Consider the following 22,396-nt stretch of genomic DNA (forward strand, 5'->3'; position numbering starts at 1 on the left):
CCCCTTTGAGAGTGTTCTCTTACAATGCATGGAAATAGATTGTCTACTCGCATGCAATTAGTTACAAAACAACTGGCATGTGTAATCAGGGGCCAGTATTCATGAATACAAAACATTTGCACTGCTCAGAGGTGGTTGTTGGTTGCAAATCACCTCTTTGGCAACAGTTCATTTGTGCAATTAAGAACAGAGGGACTCTCCCTCTAAAAATTCTATCTTCAGTGGAAGCTTTATAGGAAATGATTTTGTGGGTGAAAACATGTCTTGCCCAACACATTCTGATGAAATCTTCAGAACGCGGGCCTAAGGAACACATGGAAAACAGACTACGAGTTTCCATAAAGAAATGCTGTAAGTTTTCTAACTGATGGGAAGGGAGGACTTGTGGGAGAATTGTGACAAATGAGAAGTTTCTGTGGTGTGGTTCACATAAATTTGACTTCTGAATAGAGATTACGTCTCATCAGAAATTTCTGTGCAGGAAGTTAAAGCGAACCTTTGCTCATCAATACCTGTCACCCAAGGGCGATATTCATTCCTTTAAATATCCTTGGATCTATTTGTCTCTCTTGCCCTAAACTTTGATTGGACCAAGAGCCTTGGGAACAGGGGTCAGATGTGCTGAACTGGCCGCACTAGACTCTGAGTCACCATTCCCTCTTTATGTCAACTTACTTGAGTTATTCTTTTAACTTTGGACATTGTAAAGATTATTTTGAATCTTTTTAGGTCCTGTAAGGGCAGAGAAATGCAAGCACCATTTTGCTTGAGTAACTAATGTATATGGCTGGAAATAGTAAACCGTTAAAATATTAAATAATTAAACAATTTTCTGGGGACATTTTGAGGGTTCTTCAACCCCATAGAAGTAATTGTAACACAAAGTGGTCTGTCTTATGAGGACAGTGGCTCTCAGACTTCGGGGGGCATCAGCCTCACCTGGAGGTCTTGTTGACACACACACTGCCAGGCCCAACCTGAGTCTCTGATTCTGTACGTTTGGGGTAGGACCCGAGAATTTGCATTTCTAACAAGTTCCCAGGTGAAGCTGATGCTGCTGGTCCAGGGATAAGATTTTAAGAACCACTGGTGTAGGAAAATACCAAGCACAACTGGAACTCTGAGGACAGAGACCACTTCCAGTTTGAAAGGAGGAGAGAGGTATATGGCGGAGGTGATGATGTCATAACTGGGATTTGAGGCTGTGTTCTTAGTAGTATAATTCATCACCTTATGAGGACAGGGCAGGGAGGGATGTCAGGAAGAGGGAAGGGGTAAGAAAGAGCAAGAGGAGTGTGTTGGAAAAGGTTTTCCCAATTGTTAGTGAAGAGAAAAAGACTGAAGATATATTGCTAGTTTCCACTGGTACGGTAATGACACCAGGATTAAATGTAGTTTTTCTTATCTGCTTAGAATCTGTCAGCTATATCGTAACAATTCTCAAACTGAATCTACTAGAAGGATATGTGTAAGTTTTAGGGTATTGGGCAGAAGCCTAAAAACATCATCCCATTAAATTAATAACTCCAATCACCAACAAAGTCCCAGATGACAGCTTGTCAGTGAGGTGAATGGCCAGTCCCGCCTGGTTGATATGGTACAGATCGATGGTATAGCCCCCAACAGAGTGAGAGTGAATGGCTGAGAGGGGAACAAGGGCCCTGCACACACTTCAATTTTCCCCTTGCCTCTCAGGATCTCTGAAACATCCACCATCTTCGCCTTCATCTCTTCATTATCATCAAATAATATTTCTTGAGTTTACTCGTGCATGTGGCCCTGTCTTCCTCCATTCTGTTCAAATTTTCTTCCTCACTTCCCTTTCTCTTCTTGGCTTGTTCTCAATCTACTGATTTTTTCCCTCTGGCTGCCAGCTGTGAACATCATCCCCACCCACTCTATCAAGGATTTGCTTTTTCAGAAATGGCATCCAATTGGAGATGCAGCGTGCCGATCCCAGCCCTTCTCATTCACAGGCTGGAGTCACACTTACTGGAGAGAAGGAATTTATCACACAGTGAAGCATCACCCAACTGTGCCCCAAGAATATTAAACAATAACCAAAAGGGATTTTACAGATGCCTGTACACAGAAATAGGGAGGGAAGGGGAGACGGAGGGGGATTGACTGACCCTCCTTCTCTAAGTCCACATGTTTACATCTTTCCTTTGGAGGAGAAATGCTAATGTTCTCTGGAGGCTGGAAACAGACATATACTGAGATCTGATTAAGGGAATCCTAAATAGTACAGCCTCTTAGAGAGAACCCCTCCATTCCCCTTACCTCATCAAGACATCTCTCATACTGTTCCCGCTGATTTTCATTTTCCAAAGCCAATGCTGAGTTCTCTGCCTGCAGTAAGATACAAAAATAATACAAGTAAATCAATGAAATGTTGTGTTGTGTGACAACTTATTCAATACAGTTACTAAATATATCTCCTCAGGATCCAAAACAATCTTTTAGAAGAATCTTTGACAAGTTTGCTCCAAGTACTATTATAAATATCTCAGGGACAACTTCTGTCTTATCAACTTGTTCACAAAAATACATTACCATTTAAAGAAATGCAAAACTTGATATTCTGAACTGGTAGAAAATCAAATCATGGCCTGATGTGAGAGTGTTCTGTAAAAAAGTTTACAAAGTTTATTTCATTCTATGAAAATGTAAATGTAAGAAATGCCTTCATCCACTTCATTAAGCCCTGTCACAGTATCATAACCCAATATTTGTTTAGGCCATAGAAAAGAGTCTCAGTTAAATTCATGAAAGTATAATTCCAAATGCAAACTAAACTTGTTAATCAATGACTTTTGAATATAAGAATATAATGAGAAATTTAAGAATTGAAAAAGCCCCTCGCTCCTCCCTCAACCTTTTTAAAATTACTATTTTTCTGCTCCTCAGAGCCATATGGGTGTCTGAACGTTAAATATGTTACTATAGAATACTAGGTTGAATACAGTTACTAGGTTACTAGTGGAATAATAAGGGGAAAAAAGCAACCAATATAAACACGTTAGGTTTCAGAAGGAGTATGAAATGGTAGCGTGAGACCCGCCCTCCACATCTGGTGACCTGGGTCCACTTGAGCTGCTGTGGCTCCAACCTGAATCCTGAACTGTGCAAGTTAACTCTCCCACAGCTGCGACAGTGACCCCCTGACCCCACTCCCCCAGGCAAATTCGGACCCCTTCACTACAACCCTCCCTGATCTTTGGAAGTGGGGGTATGAAGCTGAAAATCAGTTCTTTCAAAGTATAGTATGAGTTTTGGGTCGTACACAGATTAACACTTTTCCTCCAGTTTCTTCCCATAAAGTTTTTTTTTAAGTTTTTATTTGGAAATAATTTCAAATTTACAGATGATTTGCAAGAATAGCATAAAGAACTCCGATATACTCTTGTCTCAGATTCATCAATTGTTAACACTGTGCCCCACATTTGCTATCTCATCCTATCTCTTTCAATTTCTTCCCTACAACTTGAGAGTAAGTTGCAGACATGATGCTCTTTATCCCTAAATACTTCTGTGTGTATTTCCTAATAACAAAGACATTGTCTTACACGACCACAGCACAGTTGTCAAATTCAGGAAATATAACATTAATACAATACCACAATCTAATCTTTAGTCCTGATTCCAATTTCATCCATTGTCCCAATAATGTCATTATATCAAAATTTTTCCAGTCCAGAGTCCTATTCAGGATCATGCATTGCATCTATTTGTTATTCATACAAGATCCTTTAATTTGGAACAGTTCTTTTGTCTTTCACGCTGTTGATTTATTTTTCTTTCTTCTTTTTTTTGTAAGAGTAAAAGCCAATCATTTTGTGGAATGTCTCTTAATTTGGATTTCTTTCAAGTTTCCTCTTGCACGCTTGGCAAGAAAAACACAAAAGTGATGCTGGGTGCTTCTCAGTGCATCATACAGAATCGTTATGTCTGTGTGTCCCATTATTGGATGTGTTAACTTTGATCACTTGGTTAAGGTGAGGTCTGTCAAATCTCTCTAAAGTTACTATTTTTCCTTTTGTAATTAATAAGTAAATTGTGGAGAGATATTTTGAGACTATAAAAATATTCCATTCCTCATCAAACTTTGATCTACTTATTTTAGCAACCATTGATGGATCTTGCCTGAATCAATGATTACTTTGGTTGCAAATGGTGATTTCTCACTCCATTATTCTACCTACATTTATGAGTTTGCATTCTATCACAAGGAAGTGCTTTTCCAATTTCGTTATCTAACAGTATCTTATATTATTGAAATTGTTATAAATTATTATTGTCAGTATTTATTTTGATGCTCAAATTGCCCCAGCTTTTGGAAAGTGAAGTCCTTTAAGCTGTGTCTTTTTGACATGTTTTCATCATTTTTAAAACACTTTCTTCCTTTTTGGGCTTAGGGAACTGTTTCAGGTTCATTTTGCTTTTTCTTTGCCCCGTCTCTGAAATTGACCATTTCTCCAAGGAATCCTCTCCCATTTAGTTGGGGAATAATATTTGGAAGCTAAGATCTGGGGGTTAACATGTGCCAATTGCTACTGAGGAGTCATTGCTGATAGTCCCTTTCAGTGGAAGGATCTCTTTCTCTTCCCTCTTCCCCCTCCTCACTACACACACACACACACACACACACACACACACACACACACCCAACCCCCACAGAATTCTTCCTGTCTTCCCCTTTTAATATTTGTGTCTTCCTTTGTCTACAGTGAGAACACAGGCAGCCAATATCATTATATTTACTTATATCTTTGATTCTACAATGCATACAAAATTGTTACCCTACAAAATATAGCAAGAAGAAGAGTTCACAATTTGATTTTTCTTTAGAATGCAGGTATATAGTAAAAATACCGTTTTCAAAAGTTACTAGATTGGTTCCTCCCTCCTCTTTAGTGTGGTCATGCTATTCATTTGAAATTTAGTTCATTTATTTCTGATAGTATTCAAATTTAATTTCTCCTTTTCTTGTTGGTTTCATTTTATTTTTTGAATATGGAAAACATTAACATGATTCCCAAGGTCAAAATTATACTAAAGGGTACACTCAGGGAGGTGTCACCCCCCTCTCCTACCTGTCTGCCCCATTCCCTTCCACCTCCTGCAGATTCTCTGATAGAGTTGATTGTTCTGTTTTGGTCTTACTTTATCCTTACCATCTAGTTAAATCATGTCCCTTGACTCACTCCTATTACGTATGCAACAAGCAACTTCCTCCCCCTTCCCTTTTCCTGCCAGTTCTCTAGCTGCATTCTTTCTGCTTTATCAGATCATGTCACCTGCACGTGTCCTACTCTTCCATCTTGGTCTTTATCTTTGGTTGAGCCTCCTTAATGGACGATGGCTGGGGAAGTTTGGTCTTATAGTTCTCTTATACTTCTATAGCATCTTAAAGTTTCCCTCTTCTTTTTCCTCTTCACATTCACATCTCCGAATGGCACCCTTCCTTTTCTCTTGTCCCCTTCTCCCCAGAAACACTGCCTCTCTGCGGCAGCCACCTCAAGTGCCATCCACTTTCAAGGCCTGCCCTACAGCCAGAACTGAGGACACCAGTCTCGGCCTGGGGTCAGTATTGAGCATGTGGTGTGGGATCTTCTCACTCTGGGAGTGCTTTCCTCCCACGCTCTGCTCCCACCCTCCCCTGGGACACCCAGGCTTGCAGCGGAGTTCTGTGGGTATTTGCTGTTTGTTTTCCTACTCACAGCAATTTGAAGTTCTAGTGCTGTGTTTTCTGGTAATGCAGAAGGCACGGATTACGTGTGGTTTTATTTCCGCTTCTGATGATTTCCTTGTTTTCTTTGGCGGATGTATGAATAGTTTCCGACTTAGGCTGTTCGTTACTTTAATCAACAGTGAAACTCGACTGAAGTGATTGAATCAGGACGGAGCACAAAAGTTGAGGGAAACTGCTGGGTGGAAAGTCTGTTTGGAAGTGTTCTCACCACTGTCAGATCATCTCAACCTAGTCAGAGCTCCACCCAGGATTCAAACTCCTGTTTCTTCTTCAGGTGTCAATTCTAATACTTGGCTTTGACCTCGTTCCTCTGGGCCCAAATCCCTGTTTTAACCACCGCCTTAACACACCTGTCCCTCAGTGGGATCCTGCTGTGTTTTTTCCATTCTCATCATGGACAGACATCTGCCACATAGCCCAATCCTTCTACTCTCATGCTAAACAGCTGTTTGGACTTTTTAAGTATTATCCAATACTTAAAGATTAACAATCCTTAGACTGTTTCTTCTCCAGTCCCCACTCAAACTAAACTGAAAGTCTTTCCTGACTTGTTGCTGTTTCCTTCAGGGATTGCTCTGGCCTGTCACAAAGACCCTTTCCAGTACCTGCAGCTGGTGTAAACTCTCAGTTCCTCAGTTCCTCCCCCGAGGTGGGAGGGCTGGTTCCAGGCTCCAGTTCCATCCTGTTGCAGTTCACTCAGCAATACCAGGTTGCATAACTTTTAGCAAGTCATTTAACCTTGCTGGGTTTTCAGTTCTTTAGTCAATAAACGAAGGGAATAAACTAGTCAATCTACAAAGTGACTTCCAGTTCAAATATTTGGATGCCATAAATCATGAGACACTGATAGAATTCTGATTCTGTAAAGTCATTGTTTTCTTGGGAGAAATTTGGCTTCTTGTGGGGTCTGCTGGTTTTAGTAATGCAACAGACAAAGGATAACGGGAAGAGATAAAGGAGAGAATGGGAATGCCCATTTATGTTGTTTTCACTTTAAATGTCTCAGAAAAAATGTGTAAGGAAATAAAGCTAAAAATGGGAATTTATATGGGTTATCTATATCGTACTCCTTCCCACAATATCACATTGCAATAACACTCTAATCCATTCATTCCGATAATTACCGTCATTACATCATTTACATTACTTGTCTCACGTTTACTGCTCTGACAATCTATTACACACAAGCAAATTAAATACCTAAAGGGTTCTGGTGAAGACATGATAGTCACATTTACAGTTAATGTGTTCAGTTACAGAGACCAGCTTATTTGATGTAATCCTACATATCCCAGGGGACAATGGAGATACTAACAATTATGCCAGGGAAGTTAAAATAATCTTGAACTCATGATTTTCTTTAATCCATTTGCATTTATTATAAATTCAGGATTAACCTGCTACCACCATGAGACAACAGGAACAAAAGAAAAAAAGCCCTTAATTAAATGTGACTTAAAGAAACAGTGAATATTTGTAAAGCAGGGATAGGAAGGGATAAGGCGGAAAGGGAAAGAGAAAAAATCTAGGTGTCACTACTGAGAATTACAGAAATGGTGACATAAGTCTTTTCCACTATAAATATGTCATTAAATCAATCTACCCCAAAGATGTAATTAGAGCATTCAAGTAAATGTAGTGGTGGGTCTTCGTGTTCAGCTTTGTCTTCCACAACAATCAAAAACTTTTGCTAGGTTAGTCCCTGATTTAGAAGATTTCCTGCTTGGTGTGGTTCTCTCACAACTCCAAATTACAGGGGTCTAAATATGTTTCTGATTTCATCTCTAATGTCCCCAGATGTCTTTATAAAATTGAAGCACTGGGGCTGGCCCAGTGGCATAGTGATTGAGTTCGCACACTTCACTTTGGTGGCCCGGGGTTTGCAGGTTCGAATCCTGGGTGTGGACCTACGCACCGCTCATCACGCCACGTTGTGGCAGCATCCCCCATACAAAATAGAGGAAGATTGGCACAGATCTTAGCTCAGTGGTAATCTTCTTCAAGCGAAAAGAGGAAGATGGGCAACAGATGTTAGCTCAGGGCCAAGCTTCCTCACCAAGAAAAAAAAAAAATAATTGAAGAGCTTCATAGAGTAAACCCACACAATTTTCGTTTATTGTGGGAAATGGGTCTGAATTAATATATATTTAAAAGGAGCTATGTTTCTCAGAGGTCCTGCTCTATAAACAGAAATGCAGGCCAGAGCTTACAAATGATCGAATGGATGGATGTTTCTAAACCACTGTTCTACAGGAATTCTCTAAGTGCTTATTATGCTTAAAATCTTTCTATACTATAAATTTGCTTAATACAGTTGCTATGGTCTAAATGTTTGTGTCCTCCCAAATTCATATGTTGAAATCCTAATGCCTAACGTGATGGTATTAGGACATGGGGCCTCTGGTAGGGTCTTAGGTCATGAAGGCTGAGCCCTCAAGAATGGGACTACTGTCCTTGTAAAAGAGGCTCTGAGATCTTGCTAGTCCCCTTCCACCACATGAGGAAAGAGTAAGAAGACTCTGGCTAAGAACCAGGAAGAGGGCCCTTACCAGAACTCAACCATGCTGGCACCTTGATCTTGGACTTCCCAGCCTCCAGAACCGAGAGAGATAAATTTCCATTGTTTTTTAAGCCACTGAGTCTGTGGTACCTTAGTATAGCAGCCTGAACGGACTAAGACAACATCCTTTTCCACACACCGAAAGTAGAATAGTTCTACACAAAATAACCTCCCTCTGCATAAAATAACAGCTCCCCTGTAGGCTTTTCACCTTTTATACTCTGTCCCCATTCATCCATGCAAACTTAGAAGTTTGCTGCTTGACAGCGTGCGTCATCTCTCTAGTCAGGTCCAGCTCCTGTTTCTCTCATGAAGGTCGGGTTCTCGGTCCCAAGCCTGCACCATTGGTTCTGCTGTTCTAGCATGGACTCTGCTTCCTTTTCCCACTGCCTTTCCAAATTCTACTCCCTTTTGTAGTCTGGCTGAGATCAGAACTTAAAAAACTTAAATGGGGGCATATATTCAGATTTTAAAAAGTAATTTCAGACGTACAGAAAGGTTTTGAAACTATTACAAAGAATTTTCCTATACCTTTCACTCCGACGCCCCTAAGGTTACCTTTTACCACACTTGCTTTATCATTTGCTTTATGTCTACGTATAGTTAGAGATAATTTTTCTAAAAAACATTTGAGAGTAAGATGCAGACATGATACCCCTTTACCTCTTAATACTGTGACGTATATTTCCCAAAAACTACATTTTCTTATGCAACCACCATATAGTTATCACATTCAGGAAATCAACTTTGATATAATAACTAATTCACTCTACAAATTTTGTTCAAATTTTACCAATTATCCCTCTAAGGTCTTTATCTAGTCCAGGACCAATCCAGGTTTCCATAGCTGCATTTAATTACCATTCCTCTTTAGTCTCCTGTATCCTGTGGGAAGTTACTTTGAGACTATGTAAATATCCAAAGTCTTTGAGATTGTGCAAACATCCACACTTTTGTTCATTAATTTTAGCATCCATTAATAATGTCTTGCCTAAAATAATTATTACAGTGTTGGTTATCAAATAGTGATTGTTTTAAATTCCACTATTCCTCCTCCATTGACTAGTTTGAACTCTATTATAAGGCAAGGCCATACATACATAAGAACTTTTACCTATATGCTCCCAGTGGTGGTGATACACAAACATGTGGATACATTCCGATGTATCTTTTTTGATAATATCTTAAAGACAAATTAAATAAGTGATAAACAATTTTTACTCTTTGCATATTTCAATACAAATCTGATTTACGGTTTCTAAGTTTCCAAACAAAAAAAACAGTTTACAGCACCTGACACATTTTGACAACTGGCAGAATATTTAAAGTTTCTACTTCTCTACACTGAACTGAGCAGAATGGGACATTTAGTTTTTGCTCATCACTTATAAATGATAATTGCACTAATTACTAGTATTGTCATAGTGGCAGATTAAAGATGATTGCAAATGCTTTGTGACTTATCTCCTTGAATCTGTGTTGGCCTTACTGACTTGCCTGACCAATAGAATGTGACTAAAGTATCATTTCTGAGACTTTGAAGGCCAGCACAAGTAAAAACTTTTTTTACAGCTTTTACCTTGGCCTCTTAGACACTAGATCTTTGGGCCTTGAGCTGCCATATAAAAAGGCTGCTATCTTGGTGGCATAAAGCCCAGGTCCTGTGGAGAGTCCCTGAAGGATGAGATGCTTTGTGGAGAGGGGTAGGCCAAGGAGCACTGAGATGCCAGATATGTGAGTGAAGATGTTGTCTTGAAAACGGATATTCTAGCTCCAGCTGACACCGCATGGCTTGAAGACGAACCACCCAGCAGTGTCCTTCCCAAATTTCTGACCCACAAAATTGTGAGAAAAATAAAATGGCTGTTCAAGCCTCAGTTTTGGGGTAGTTGGTTACACAGCAATGGATAACTAGAATAGACATTATTTACATGAGCTAGAACATCAATTCTTCCAAGACTGCATCAAATTACTGATCTCTTACTATCCTCCAAGAGCTATGCTAAGGGGTATATAAAGATATACAAAATATTGGGGCTACCACAAAGAAGAAAATAGCCTAGCAGAGGAAACTAATTTCTCACCTTGAAAGCTATAATGCAATAGGATCAGAGCATCACAAAAAAGAAAAAAAAGAAAACCCAAGTAACTTTGGATGAGGTACAAATGATATTCCTTGAGGAGGTGATTTTGATCTTTGACTAAGCCTACTCAATAGGCATTCAAAATAACAAAAGTCCTCATTGGAATGGATGAAAATAATAGTCTAGCTTTGAATAAAATACCAAGGAAATGACATTTGACTTGTATTAGTTATCAGAAATAAATTATCCAACCATGCTAGAATCCTGAGTGTAGACACTGTCAAATTATCATATAAGTGATTCATTTCAGACACCAGCCAATACTCATTGCAGAGGAAATCTTGGGTTCAACAATGATGCAAAAGAACAAACCAATAGTGTGCAAATGAAAGTGGTAGAAGTTGAGCAGGGGTAGAAGGGCGTGGAGGAAAGAAGAAGGCAGAAAGAGGAGGACATCTTCTGAAGAGAGAAAAGAGAGAAAGAAAAGAAAAAGTCCAATTCACAGTAATTAAAAAGGTTGCATCCTGTGGCTTTCCCTGTTGCAATAGCTGGTCTTTTTCTGAATGATATCTTCCCAGCTTGCTGAAAACCCTTCAATTCAGCAAAGGCAGACAGGTCAGAATAAGGTCAGGAAAAAAGTATTTCTCTAAAATTATAGTCTGACCCCAAAGGTGGCAAAGTATGCTTCTTTATGATTGCCAGCCTGAATCGCAGTCGTACAGCACTCTAGTTAAATAACACATTTGCTGAGCACAGTGCCATCCTATCAACTTCAGTCTGTGGGCTAAGGAATTTCAGATTCAGCCTTCCAAGAAAAACACAGAGATCCCCCAAATATCCCTAACTACATTGTAGTCTCTTCTATTTTGAAAGCTGTCTAAAAACATTGTGAGGTGAAAGTACCACGGGAGGTGCCGTGTGCCATCAAATATGCCATCCAAGCCAAGCATGCACATTTTAACCTAGTAGAATGGTAGAAAGCCTGAGTACAAACGACCCAAGAACTGGACCTGGATATTGAATCTTTTTCCCTTTATCATTCTCAATTAAAACTTACAGGGGTCTCTGGATCATTTTATCATGTCTGGTCACTGTAGTGGCCAAGTTGGGGGCAGTTGGCTAAAGGGTATTTCCCACTGACTGTATTTAAGAGCTACACTCTGCATACCTGGGCAATGTCTAGGGTTGCTGTGCATCTTGGAGGCAAATTTTGTCATCCTGTAAAATTTCAGGAAATGATTATAAGCTCTGCTCGCCTACCACGGTAATAAACATGGGCACATGCATGCCCATACATGTTCAGACACAGTCAACATGTCCTTGCCCTTGCACTCAACAATGCTTACCAATGCCCACTAAGTCCAGGCCCAGCACAAGGCAATGGGGACATAAATTAAAATACAATGGCAGCCCTGTCTCCCGGAGTCCAGGATCCCAAACAATGAGAACATGTTATGCAGGGCCTGTCTCCAGGTTCATTTATGAAGAGTTGAACAGAAAACACTTCACAGTGAAACCTCTGTGTACTTCCAGAATTTAAATCCTTGGATGAGGCTTTAGGCCATGGTTTGCAAACTTGAGTATGTGTCAGGATTACTTGGCGTGCTAGTTAGATCGCACATTGTTGGGCACCAAAGCCAGTGTCTAGATTCAGTGTATTTAGCGCAGAGCCTGAGAATGTACATCTTAACAAGTTCCCAGGTGATGCTGATGCTGCTTTTCTGGGGACCACACTTTGAGAACCAGTGTCTCAGATGGGTCAGCTTCACAATGAAGGCAGTCGTCACCCCCTGGCTACCACCTCCTTCGAACTGCTCAGGAGTTTATTACTCCTTCTCTGGAAGTGGGGGTGGTTCCATGTTTGTCAGCTCTACCAGAAAGCCTTCAGGAATCTCTTGAGGAGGAATAGGTGCCTCCTCTCTCCGCTTCCACAACGCTCCATCTGCATATTTCCAGTAGAGCCCCTGCCTTAAGATTTTCACTTCAGACAGGTAAAAACACCGTACAATTTTATACTTTGCTTTCTGTTATTCTGTCTGAGTCTGCTTCTCTCCTACTACACTGGTAATTCTCACTGGGGGGAAACAGTCCCCAAGAGGATGTATCTGTGTGTGTGTGTGTGTGTGTGTGTGTGTGTGTGTATGTGTGTAGAACGGGGAAAATATGTGTGGTTTGGAAAAATACTATTTAATTTTGCCTTATATCTGGAAAATAATAAAAGGTAATGCGAAAGCATAATACAAACAGAAAGGAAAGCTCGATAATATTCTTGCCTATGGGGATATACAGGAAAGAAATCCGTGTTTGGAGTTGCTAGGCTGTAGGAGAGGTAAGAGGAATATAGCATCCTAGGAGGAAAACATGAGATTCTAACAGGAGGCCACAGTGTGCTTTTTAAATTTCCTTTTTATTTTTATTTTTTATAGTAGAAAGAGACCTGGCCTTTGAAGTCAAGCAAGCGTTTATTTGGATCTCGGCACTGCCTCGCGCCTAACATTACCTCAGGCAAGTCACTTGACTCTTTGAGGCTGTCTCCGCTTTGGTAAATGGGAGTGATAATAAGTACCCGTCACTCTTTTGGGGTAGAATGAAAAGATGAATGTAAGATATATCTAACCCTCAGCTCAGCCTGTTGTGGGATTCAGTCAATGTCAGTTTCCTTCTGTCCTTTGTGAAACAACTCCCATCTGAAACCTGGGCAGCTCTCCAGGTTTAGCAGAGGGAGGTGGAGTGAGCCAGGATAGAAGTTATCCTGTTGACTCGGGTGGGTGGAGATTTTGCCAAGAGAAGTGTAACCTGGGCCCTCCATACTGGGTATTTTAAACAACCTCACATATGGATCAGCCTCAGGCTCTAGCTCCTTTGATCTGCACTCCCCCTTTTCTTTCCTTCCCCCTCATTTCTCTCTCATCTCCTTATTCCCACTTCCAGGTGTTCATTTATCAACTGCCCTCTCCGGATAGAAAGCCCTGCTCTCAGAGAGACTCACAACCTCATTCGCATTAAGATTCAAAGCTGATAAATAAAGCACTGAGAGGATTTGCATTTTTAAGAGAGGATTAAGGAGTGAATCTTTAATTGTAGCATTTTAGGAGTTAGAAAGTGAGCAAGTTTGCAGGGGTGTAGGATGGTCTGCCACGGGGCATCGCATTTCACCTTGAATTCATACCCTCAGTGATCGCCTCCTCGGCTTTCTTGAAAGGCCTAGAACTTGATGGGGATCATCTCCACCGTGTCTCAGGGTAGCTGAAAAGAACAAGGTGCTCCTCACAGCTCTTCCCAAACTGCACACATGAAATAGTCACCTGTCTGATTTGTGGATGGCGTGGAGCCAGGTGCCTACCTTACACCTCGCAGCCCCTGCCACCCCTCGGTTACAGCACCTGAACGTTGCAGGGCTGGGTGGGTTACTGTCCCCCTGTCCCCTGCTCTTTGAAGGTGGCACCACTGTTTTCCCACACCCTACACTGTGCCTGGAACGTGGAAGGGACCCAGACTGTCTGTAATTGTGACCCTTTCTACACACAGTTCTTGCATCCCAGGGATGTAGACTGCAACTAGGATCAAAAAAAGAAATATTATTTGGTTTAGGGAGACGAACATTCCTGTTTTATGCTTCCAAGATGCTGTATCCTGATTCTACTCAAACTTACTTTGCAAAACCTTGACACTTGCAAAAGCCATAGGTGTGACATTTTAGCAAATCACCTCAGCTGATCCCATTCCCCCCCTCCACCCAAGTGCTATAAACAATAACAGAAAAGTCCAAGTAAACCCTTCCGACTGACGTGGAGTGAAAAGAACAAAGCCACAGGGTAGACACAGGGCAGTCAGTGGCATGTGGACCTAAAACAAGAGCTGCACACACCAGCCTCCCAGCAGTGGGATCACATTCTCACCTCAGCAGAACAACAAACTCGTCTCTAGAAGGTGCTGGCAAATGTTGGACAAGTGACTCTTTGGGAGAGAAGAGCCCTGCTTCGTGGTCTTCTCCAATACCCATGGTGTAAGTATTCCCACCGTGACTGATTTCGAGCTCCCAAACAGAGTTGGGAGGAGACTCACAGGAGCACAACCATCATATGGTATTCCCATCATACAGGATATAGAGCTTAGATAATAGTAAAATGCTGGAAAATAATTAGGAAGTGATGAGTTTTGAGTGTGCGTTACCTTTGTCTTTAATTAAACGTAAGTTCACAAAATTTAGCTAATAATAATTGCTGTGTTGAACTAGAGGTTCACAAAATTCTTGAAACAGTAACAACTGGCACTCGAAAGCTGGTATGAGCTGGCTTTTCTGCATACCATTGCTCTTATCCCGTCATAGAGCTTGAGAATAACTCTCAAATGGTGTAGATGCCCATTTATATCTGCTAATACAAAGGGTTTGCTGATTGTGTTCTGCTTGGGGTTTCATCCAGGAATCTATTTGACCCACTGGTGATCATCAGGCCTCAGCTCAGATGCTGTTCTCAGCTCTGCTCTCTTCCTAACGTCCGTTTACACAATTTGGCTTTGGAAACTCAAGGATAAAGCACCAAAACTATCAGTAGACACACCTACTCCCTCATTAATGAGGTTGCTTCCTTTGTCTCTGCATTTGCTAAACTGCATGAACCTGATCATCACACCCCTTCAACTCTTAACCCATGACTTTATTCCTCTCCTCCCCAGCTGGAAGAGGAAAATTGATCTATTCTGCCTGCAATAGACTGGGCTCAGGAGTCAGACTTGTGTCAATTCAGAGAAGTGAAGCTCTGTGTGTCTCACAAGTGTGTGTTCTTAAAGACCAGTACAAACATTCCATTATTCCAAACACTTAATAGTACTGTCAAATAACTCCTATTAAAATTGAAAACCTCAGCAATTTAAAAAATTGCATATTTGACCTCAAGATGTAACAAGTATTTTCCAATCATGGCAGAGCCAAAAATTCAGGTACTCTAAAATTCTTAGCGAAAACAAACATTAAATATATTTACCCCCTCCAGTGTGCTTTCAGAAATACAAAATCTATGACTTTCAAGCAATAGGGGACGACAGTGAATTTTACAGTTGCGGAAGAGTTGCAGAGAAATTTCACAGAACTGAGAAATGTAAAGGGATCTGATCACTTTGTTGAGTACAGAATATTTGTGATATTAACCATCGGTCATTTGAGAAGTTGAACTATACAAATCTTAATTGATTCATGGAACATAATATTAGTTAATACCTTGACCTTATTACCTCATTTAATTGAAGACACCTAGGCCGTATGGGGGTAGATAGCATTAGCTCCATTTTATAGACAAAGAAACTAAAAGAGAGTCTGTCGCTTTTATGTTACAGGGATATATTCTTTGTATACACAGTCGTCATTCCTTAAGTGTTTTGAAAAACACAACATAAAATATAGTCTAACAAATGTCTAAGAGTCCAAGTGTTTGCTCCCACTCCACCAGGAAGTAGCCAGTTCAGGTGGGGGAACTGACTGGGAATCCATTCAGAAATAGGAATCTCTGACCTCTGGACTATACAGGAATAAACAGGAAACGCAAACCGGGGGGAGGGGGAGAAATAAGTACAGACATTTGTGTTCCAGGAATCATTTTACCAATAGGGTAAGTCACTTAAAAATGTAAGTTAAAACTACAAAGATATACCATGACACATGCACCAGATCGGCAAATGGAACAATTTTCTGTGGTAAGCATTGCTGAGCATGTGCACCAACAGGAGCTCTCATATGCCACTGCTGGTAGTGTAAAGTAGGACACTCATTTTAGAGCAGTTTGGCTTAACCTACTGAAGGAGAAGATACGCATACCTTCTGGCCCAGCAATGCCATTTCTAGGTACATCCACTATAGACTCCTGTGAACAGGTATACCAGGATGCCTGTACACATGGTTCATAGCAGCTTTGTTCTGACCAGTCCCCAGATGGAAATAACCCAAATGAAGATTAACAGTACAACGAGCAACTTGTAGTCAATTTACATAATGGAATACTATATGTAAATAAAAAAACAATGGAATAGAGCTATATGTATAACATGGATAAATAAGGCAATGATAGCACTGAGTAAGAGAAGCAGAACATATATTTAAAAATATACATGATGTGTGCGTGCACACACACATATAATATCGCAACATGATTCCATGTTACAAAGTTCAAAAACTGGAAATATTGAATTATGTTGTTTAGGGAGACAGACATAGGAAGTAAGCCTCTTTTTTTCAAAAAGCAAGGAAATGATTATTACAAAAGTCAGATTAATTATCACTTCTAGTGGGGAGAAAGGAAGCTGTGAGGAACCTATCGGGGTCATTCTAGGCTACTGGTGGTATTTCATCTGTTGACCTAGTGACAGTCACTCAATTTGTTGCTCTATAATTTTGTAACTGTAAATACACATTTTATGCACTTTTCTGTAAACATATTTCACACACAGAAGTAATAGAGCACGAGGCAGGGCTTGCAGGCAAGGGAGTTCTGGATGGGCCTCTGTGTACTGGGGCAGCTCATTTCCACTCTAACAGGGTTATTGGGTGACAACAGAAGAGGGGGTGACACTAGTTAGGGATAAGGACAGAGAGATGGAAGGAGCCAGATGCTGTGGTGAAGGGACATGACCAAACGTGATAAGGAGCGACTGAAGGGGAAGATGGGGAGATGAAAACACATAAGACCGCAGGGATCTTGTCAAGGGGGACCTACCCCTGAAATAAAATGGTGGCCTTGAGGGAATTCAGGACAGATTTATCAGCTCCCAATCAGTTCCTAGATGAGAAAGAGAGCTGAGAACCGGAGACACCATGAAGGTTTATATTCCAGGTCTCTGAGAGGGTGATAAGGTCTTTAATAGAAATGGAGAGCAAAGTGAGATAAACAGTGTTATGGGAGATTTTTAGAAAAAAGTCTATTGCTTTGCCATGTAATGATTTTTTGCCTTTCCTACAGAGATGACTAAATCACAACCAATGTACAACTCTTGTTCTTAAACAAGGTATGCCAGTAGTCACACTGACCCCTCTCCTGTTTCTTTCCATTGTTTGCATGTTCTCAGGAAATCCTTTTGTTAAGCAATGCTGATGGCTCACTCTATTATCTTTAGGGAAGAATATTGTTCCTTTGCTTAAGAGCTAGCAAGGAAAATGGTATTAAGCTTTAGGGAGACTGTGATTAAATTTAATTATCAAGCATAACCTCTGGCCTTTCCACTGAGGACAGCTGCCCTTCCAGTTGGTGGAGCAGATGGACAGAAGAGAGTCAACGGAAAGCGCCCTTCAGCCCTGCTCCCCAACGCGAGTGGGCAACCGCAGCTCAGGGGCACTCGAACACTCGAAGCTTTCAGCCTTTCTGCAAGGATGCAGGGTAACAGAGGCAATGAGTGTCTAAGTATAATTTAGTTTGGTCATCACCTTTAGCTGAAACTATCAGGACATGTGAAACCCCTTGATCTATTTCTATCATTTGTGTCCCCAAATTTCCTCAGGAGGGTTAAAAAAAGTCTAAATAAGATCTGGCTATGAGAAAGGAGTTATCCTCAAATTTGTGGCAGTTTTCAAACTAATCAGTTTTGAATAAATAAATAGTTCAGTTTTGTATGTGTGAGACATGAGAGAAACATCTGGAAGAGATCTATCCAGGAGTTGGAAATGTGGGTCTAGTTTAAGACAGAAGCCAGGGCTAGAGTCATTGCTGTAGCTGTGACAGAGAAGAGCAAGGGAGCTATGGAAAATGATGATGACAATGACAGTGAGAGTTACCAAGTATTGATGGTTACAAGTATTGAGGTGCCAGGCTCTGTGCTCAGCACTTAATATACTTTAACTCCTCAACAGTCTCTCTAGAGTGTTATCCCCATTTTACAGATGAGCAACCTGAGGCTCAGAGAGATTTAGTAGCTTTCTTCAGGTTACACAGCTCTAACACAATCAGAAGTACGCTACACTACTACAGTAAACTTCTTAATATCTTGAGCTCCCAATTGTTTTGCTATAATGAAATTATGCTAAACTGAATCCCTTCTAGAAACCACATTCCCTGTTTGCAAGCCCAAGAGCTAAAAGGGAGTAGATGATTTTCCACTCCTCTTTAGAGAATTGGCAAGCAGCAGGATTTGCTTTGAAACTCGCGGAGAAAGAGGAGAGCTAAAACATTTACATACCACCCTAATTCTTCTCATTTTAGCTTTTAAAATTTCCTGGATTGCTTTATGGGGTGAGTAGGTTAAAGTTGGCAGATATTTTTAAGCAGTTGGGACTCAGGTGATAAGGGATGAGGAGAACTGAAATGTAATTCCTTTTTGAGGGCTGGATGAAAGAAGAGTAAACACCCCAGCTTTTACAGCTCAGCTCAGGTACAATAACAGACACGTAGGTTGGGAAGCTGGCAGCCACCAATTTTATTAAAAGATTTTTCTGTTTGAATTACACATCATTTTACCAGATCATATTGAATCATTGTGCACATTGTGTACTTATCCAGTGATGGTAATAAGGAGATATTTTATACCTAGATGACGTCTTATAGAGATATTTCAAGTATAAGCATCGTGTGGTATCAAGAGACCTGGCTTTTTAAAACCACCAGCAGCATGATGCGGCAGATAAAACAGCCAGAAGCACATGGTTTCAAGCTCCGGCATGTACTTACTGTGTGACACTGATCAAGTCATTTAACCTCTCTTGGCTCTCATAATCCTACTAGACTAAGTCATCTCCAAAGTCTTTTCCAGCTATAAAATCCCAGAGTTTTTGAATTTATATAGTAATTATCCAAAGATAAATAACCACAAAATCATAGATTCTTAAGAGATGATGAAGAGGATCATACTTTAACTTGTGTCACAGTACAACAATCCCTTTTACAAAATTCTGAACATATATGGTCCTCACTCGTTTCCTTCTTTGAGTCCATGAAAGGGTCAGCCAACTTCTGCTACAACTCACAGAGCCTGGCTGGCCTCATTTCACTAAACCAGACTTTGATGCAATCTGCTGAGCTAAGAGGAGGGTAACCAAGTCAGAATGAAGTCTCATTAAGACAAACATCGATAAAATGTCGGTCTCTGCACAGCAAAGCTTATTTCCACGTCTCAACAGATGGCTAGGAAAACAATGTCTTGTTGATCTGGCTAGAACAAATGATATACAAAAAAACTCTTCTATCTAATGAGAGAGTATGTGTGTAGTTTATCTATGTATGTTTATCTGTGTGTATGTTTACTTGTGTGTGTGTGTGCATACAGCATATGCCAGTGCCATTGTAACAGGACCCACTCAAGTGCAGCAAGAGTAACTTCTAGGAAGAGTTTTGTAAATAGAGTCCTATTTAACGTCAAATAAACTCAGCAGGCATATATGAAGGGCTTGCAACAGGGTGCCAGAATTGTCTAGAAATGAGTAGTTTCCAAGTACTGTTCTAAATGTCAACACCTGTTGCATTTGTATTATTTCCACTTGCTATCATGTCAGTGAACTCCAGGAGTACCTTTGCAACTTGCGTAATATTTTCTGTTTTGTAGGTTTTACTGATCAGGCTCAGGAGCCAATCAAGATAATGTCTGTGAGCCCTATTACTATTGATATTGCCCTCGGAACAAACTGAATAAAACAAAAAGATGAAAACTGAAAAAAACAAAACACACACATGTGCACACACAAACACCGCCCCCCCCATACATACATACATACGAACTAGGGTTTCTCCACCTCAGCACTAGCGACATTTTGAATCAGGTAATTCCTTGTTTTGAGGGGCCGTCCTGTGCATTGTAGGACGTTAAGCAGCATCCCTGGCCTCTACCCAGTATACACCAGTACATCCCCCTCACTCAGTTTTGACCCCAAAGTTTTGACTTTGCCAAATCTCCTCTGGGAGGGATGTGTATATATATGTGCACACAGTCATCCCCCTTTATCCATGGGGGATATGGTCCAAGACCCTCAGTGGATGCCTGAAACCCTAGATAGTACCCCTACTTGTAGATATATGTGCATATATATGTGCATATATCTACATACATTCATATGTTGCTACATATGCATCAATGACATCACATCTATACTTGCATGGCACTTTCAACTTCATAAATTAATTTTATAAACTTTTAGAGGTAGAAAGAATTGGGATATCAAATCTAACCACACAATTTTATAGATAGAGGAAACTGCAGCCCAGAGATATAAAATATCCACTGGGCCATTGCTATTCATCTTTTGGTATTAGACACAAGAATACGAGAGCTGGAAGAGATAACTTCATCAAAGCCAGTCTCTGTTTTACAGACAAAAAATTAGGTCTCTACTTTTTGTTTTTCTGACCCTCTACCCGTTACACTTATCGTTCTGATTACTTGCTCTAATAGATTGGGTATTAATAAATCTTTATTTTATTCTGCAAGATGGTAGACTTTGTGCCCAAGTTACTTGAAGAGACACCTTACGGAGCATGTTCCCTTTGATCAGGTAAGCGCTGACAGGTTGAGACAGCTTCAGGCGCAGGTCTCACACCTGCTGAGTTCCATTTAGGTCCCATGGCAGCGAGAACACAATTATCCAGTCAATCGCTCTGGAGGGAACATCATCTCAAAAACATGACTAAGTTCACACCATCGTAATTAATCAGACAACTGCTCTAGTGTGATGGCAGTTAACACTTCACAGACTTGGAACTGTCTTTTTACCCCAGAAAACACTGTTCACATTAAGGACAAGTTCTCTTTACATAAACTGGGTCCCACATTTGGATGCTAATTAGCAAAATAATACCCACAATGCAATCCTACTTAAACATTTCACCTCTAGGTAGAAAGGCATTAAGTAACAAGAGAAATGAAATAGGATTGTGTCAGTATATTTGTTATAGAAAAAATATTTAAGATCCCTTATAAAAAACTGGCCTCCTCATATTTTTTTCAGCTGTCCTAGAATTATTGTCTTTTAAAAATGTAGCTTTTGGGGAGTATTGAGACAGGACTATATATAAAGAACTACTTTAAAAGAGCAAAGAGCAGAGTTGCTCTGTGCGTTAATTACAGGTAAATATATGTCAAGAGTTTGAAAGGGGCTGGCTGGAATTTGCAAATGCTAGTACAGGGTTTTCAGCCATAATGATGTTACGTCATCTTCTTATGTTTGAGAGCAGAGAAAAGACTTATTCCTACTTCTAGTTGACACGAGTTTTGCTTTTCAAAACCAAAGGTTCTCATCTTCTATTAGCATTTGAGCTATTAGTTCCACAGCATTTTTAGGATTCCTGGATTTCTATGCATATTGATTTTTCACTTACTAACATTCACATACAAAAGCAATGATTATTGTGCATCACAATGATAATAAACCTGATTTTAAAGCATCAAGGTAAAAAAAGATCTGTATTTGCCTAGAATGCAGTATTCTTAAATCTAAGAAAGTCACTTATTATTCAAAGAGCAATCACAACATGGTTAAGAAATGAATGATCCGAGAGAGGGGAAGGTGTAAAGGAGGCATTTATCAGGCACTGAGGGAAAAGCGAACGATGGTTGATGGGTGAGATGTTCAGCTAGAACTCCAACTAGCAATGCAAATCTCTGCTAGGTATCACTGGTAAAGGTCAAGGGGAACAGAGTTATGACAGTGAACTTTAAAAATACTGACAGGAAACAAGAGTACTGGTTTCCATGTGTGTTGCCTTGCTATTCACATAGAATCATTAGTCCCTTCAAAGAAAAGTGTATTGATTTACACGGACATTCATTTGTCACATCCCGCAGAGTACATTAAAAGCTGCCCAAGTATTTCAAATGTACTCAGGAAATTTGCCTTCTCACCTGTGTGCAGTCTGGGATCTTGGTTAGAAGGTATTTTTGACATGAACGGCTTGATTCAAGAGAAAGTCAGCAGCTTAACAAATGTAGCTTTGAGACCCCTCGCAGACGTCTTACTGAGAAGTTGCTCTCGTGGTTGATGGACACTGATGGGGAATTCATCAAGTGAGAGGACTGCAAGGCATTGGATGC

General features: G+C 40.4%; 1 protein-coding gene across 10 annotated transcripts in view; it reads right to left on the reverse strand.

Annotated features, from left to right (window-relative positions):
- NCKAP5 (NCK associated protein 5) overlaps positions 1–22,396 on the reverse strand; it is a 916,285-nt gene that overhangs the window by 193,651 nt on the left and 700,238 nt on the right. For all 10 annotated transcript variants that reach the window (XM_070507565.1, XM_044769045.2, XM_044769048.2 and 7 more), the window contains one exon: positions 2,284–2,352. In XM_070507565.1, the coding sequence (XP_070363666.1) occupies positions 2,284–2,352 (69 nt within the window). The remainder of the gene's footprint in view (positions 1–2,283; positions 2,353–22,396) is intronic.

This window comes from Equus asinus, chromosome 4, assembly GCF_041296235.1.
Source record: "Equus asinus isolate D_3611 breed Donkey chromosome 4, EquAss-T2T_v2, whole genome shotgun sequence".
NCBI lineage: Eukaryota > Metazoa > Chordata > Mammalia > Perissodactyla > Equidae > Equus > Equus asinus.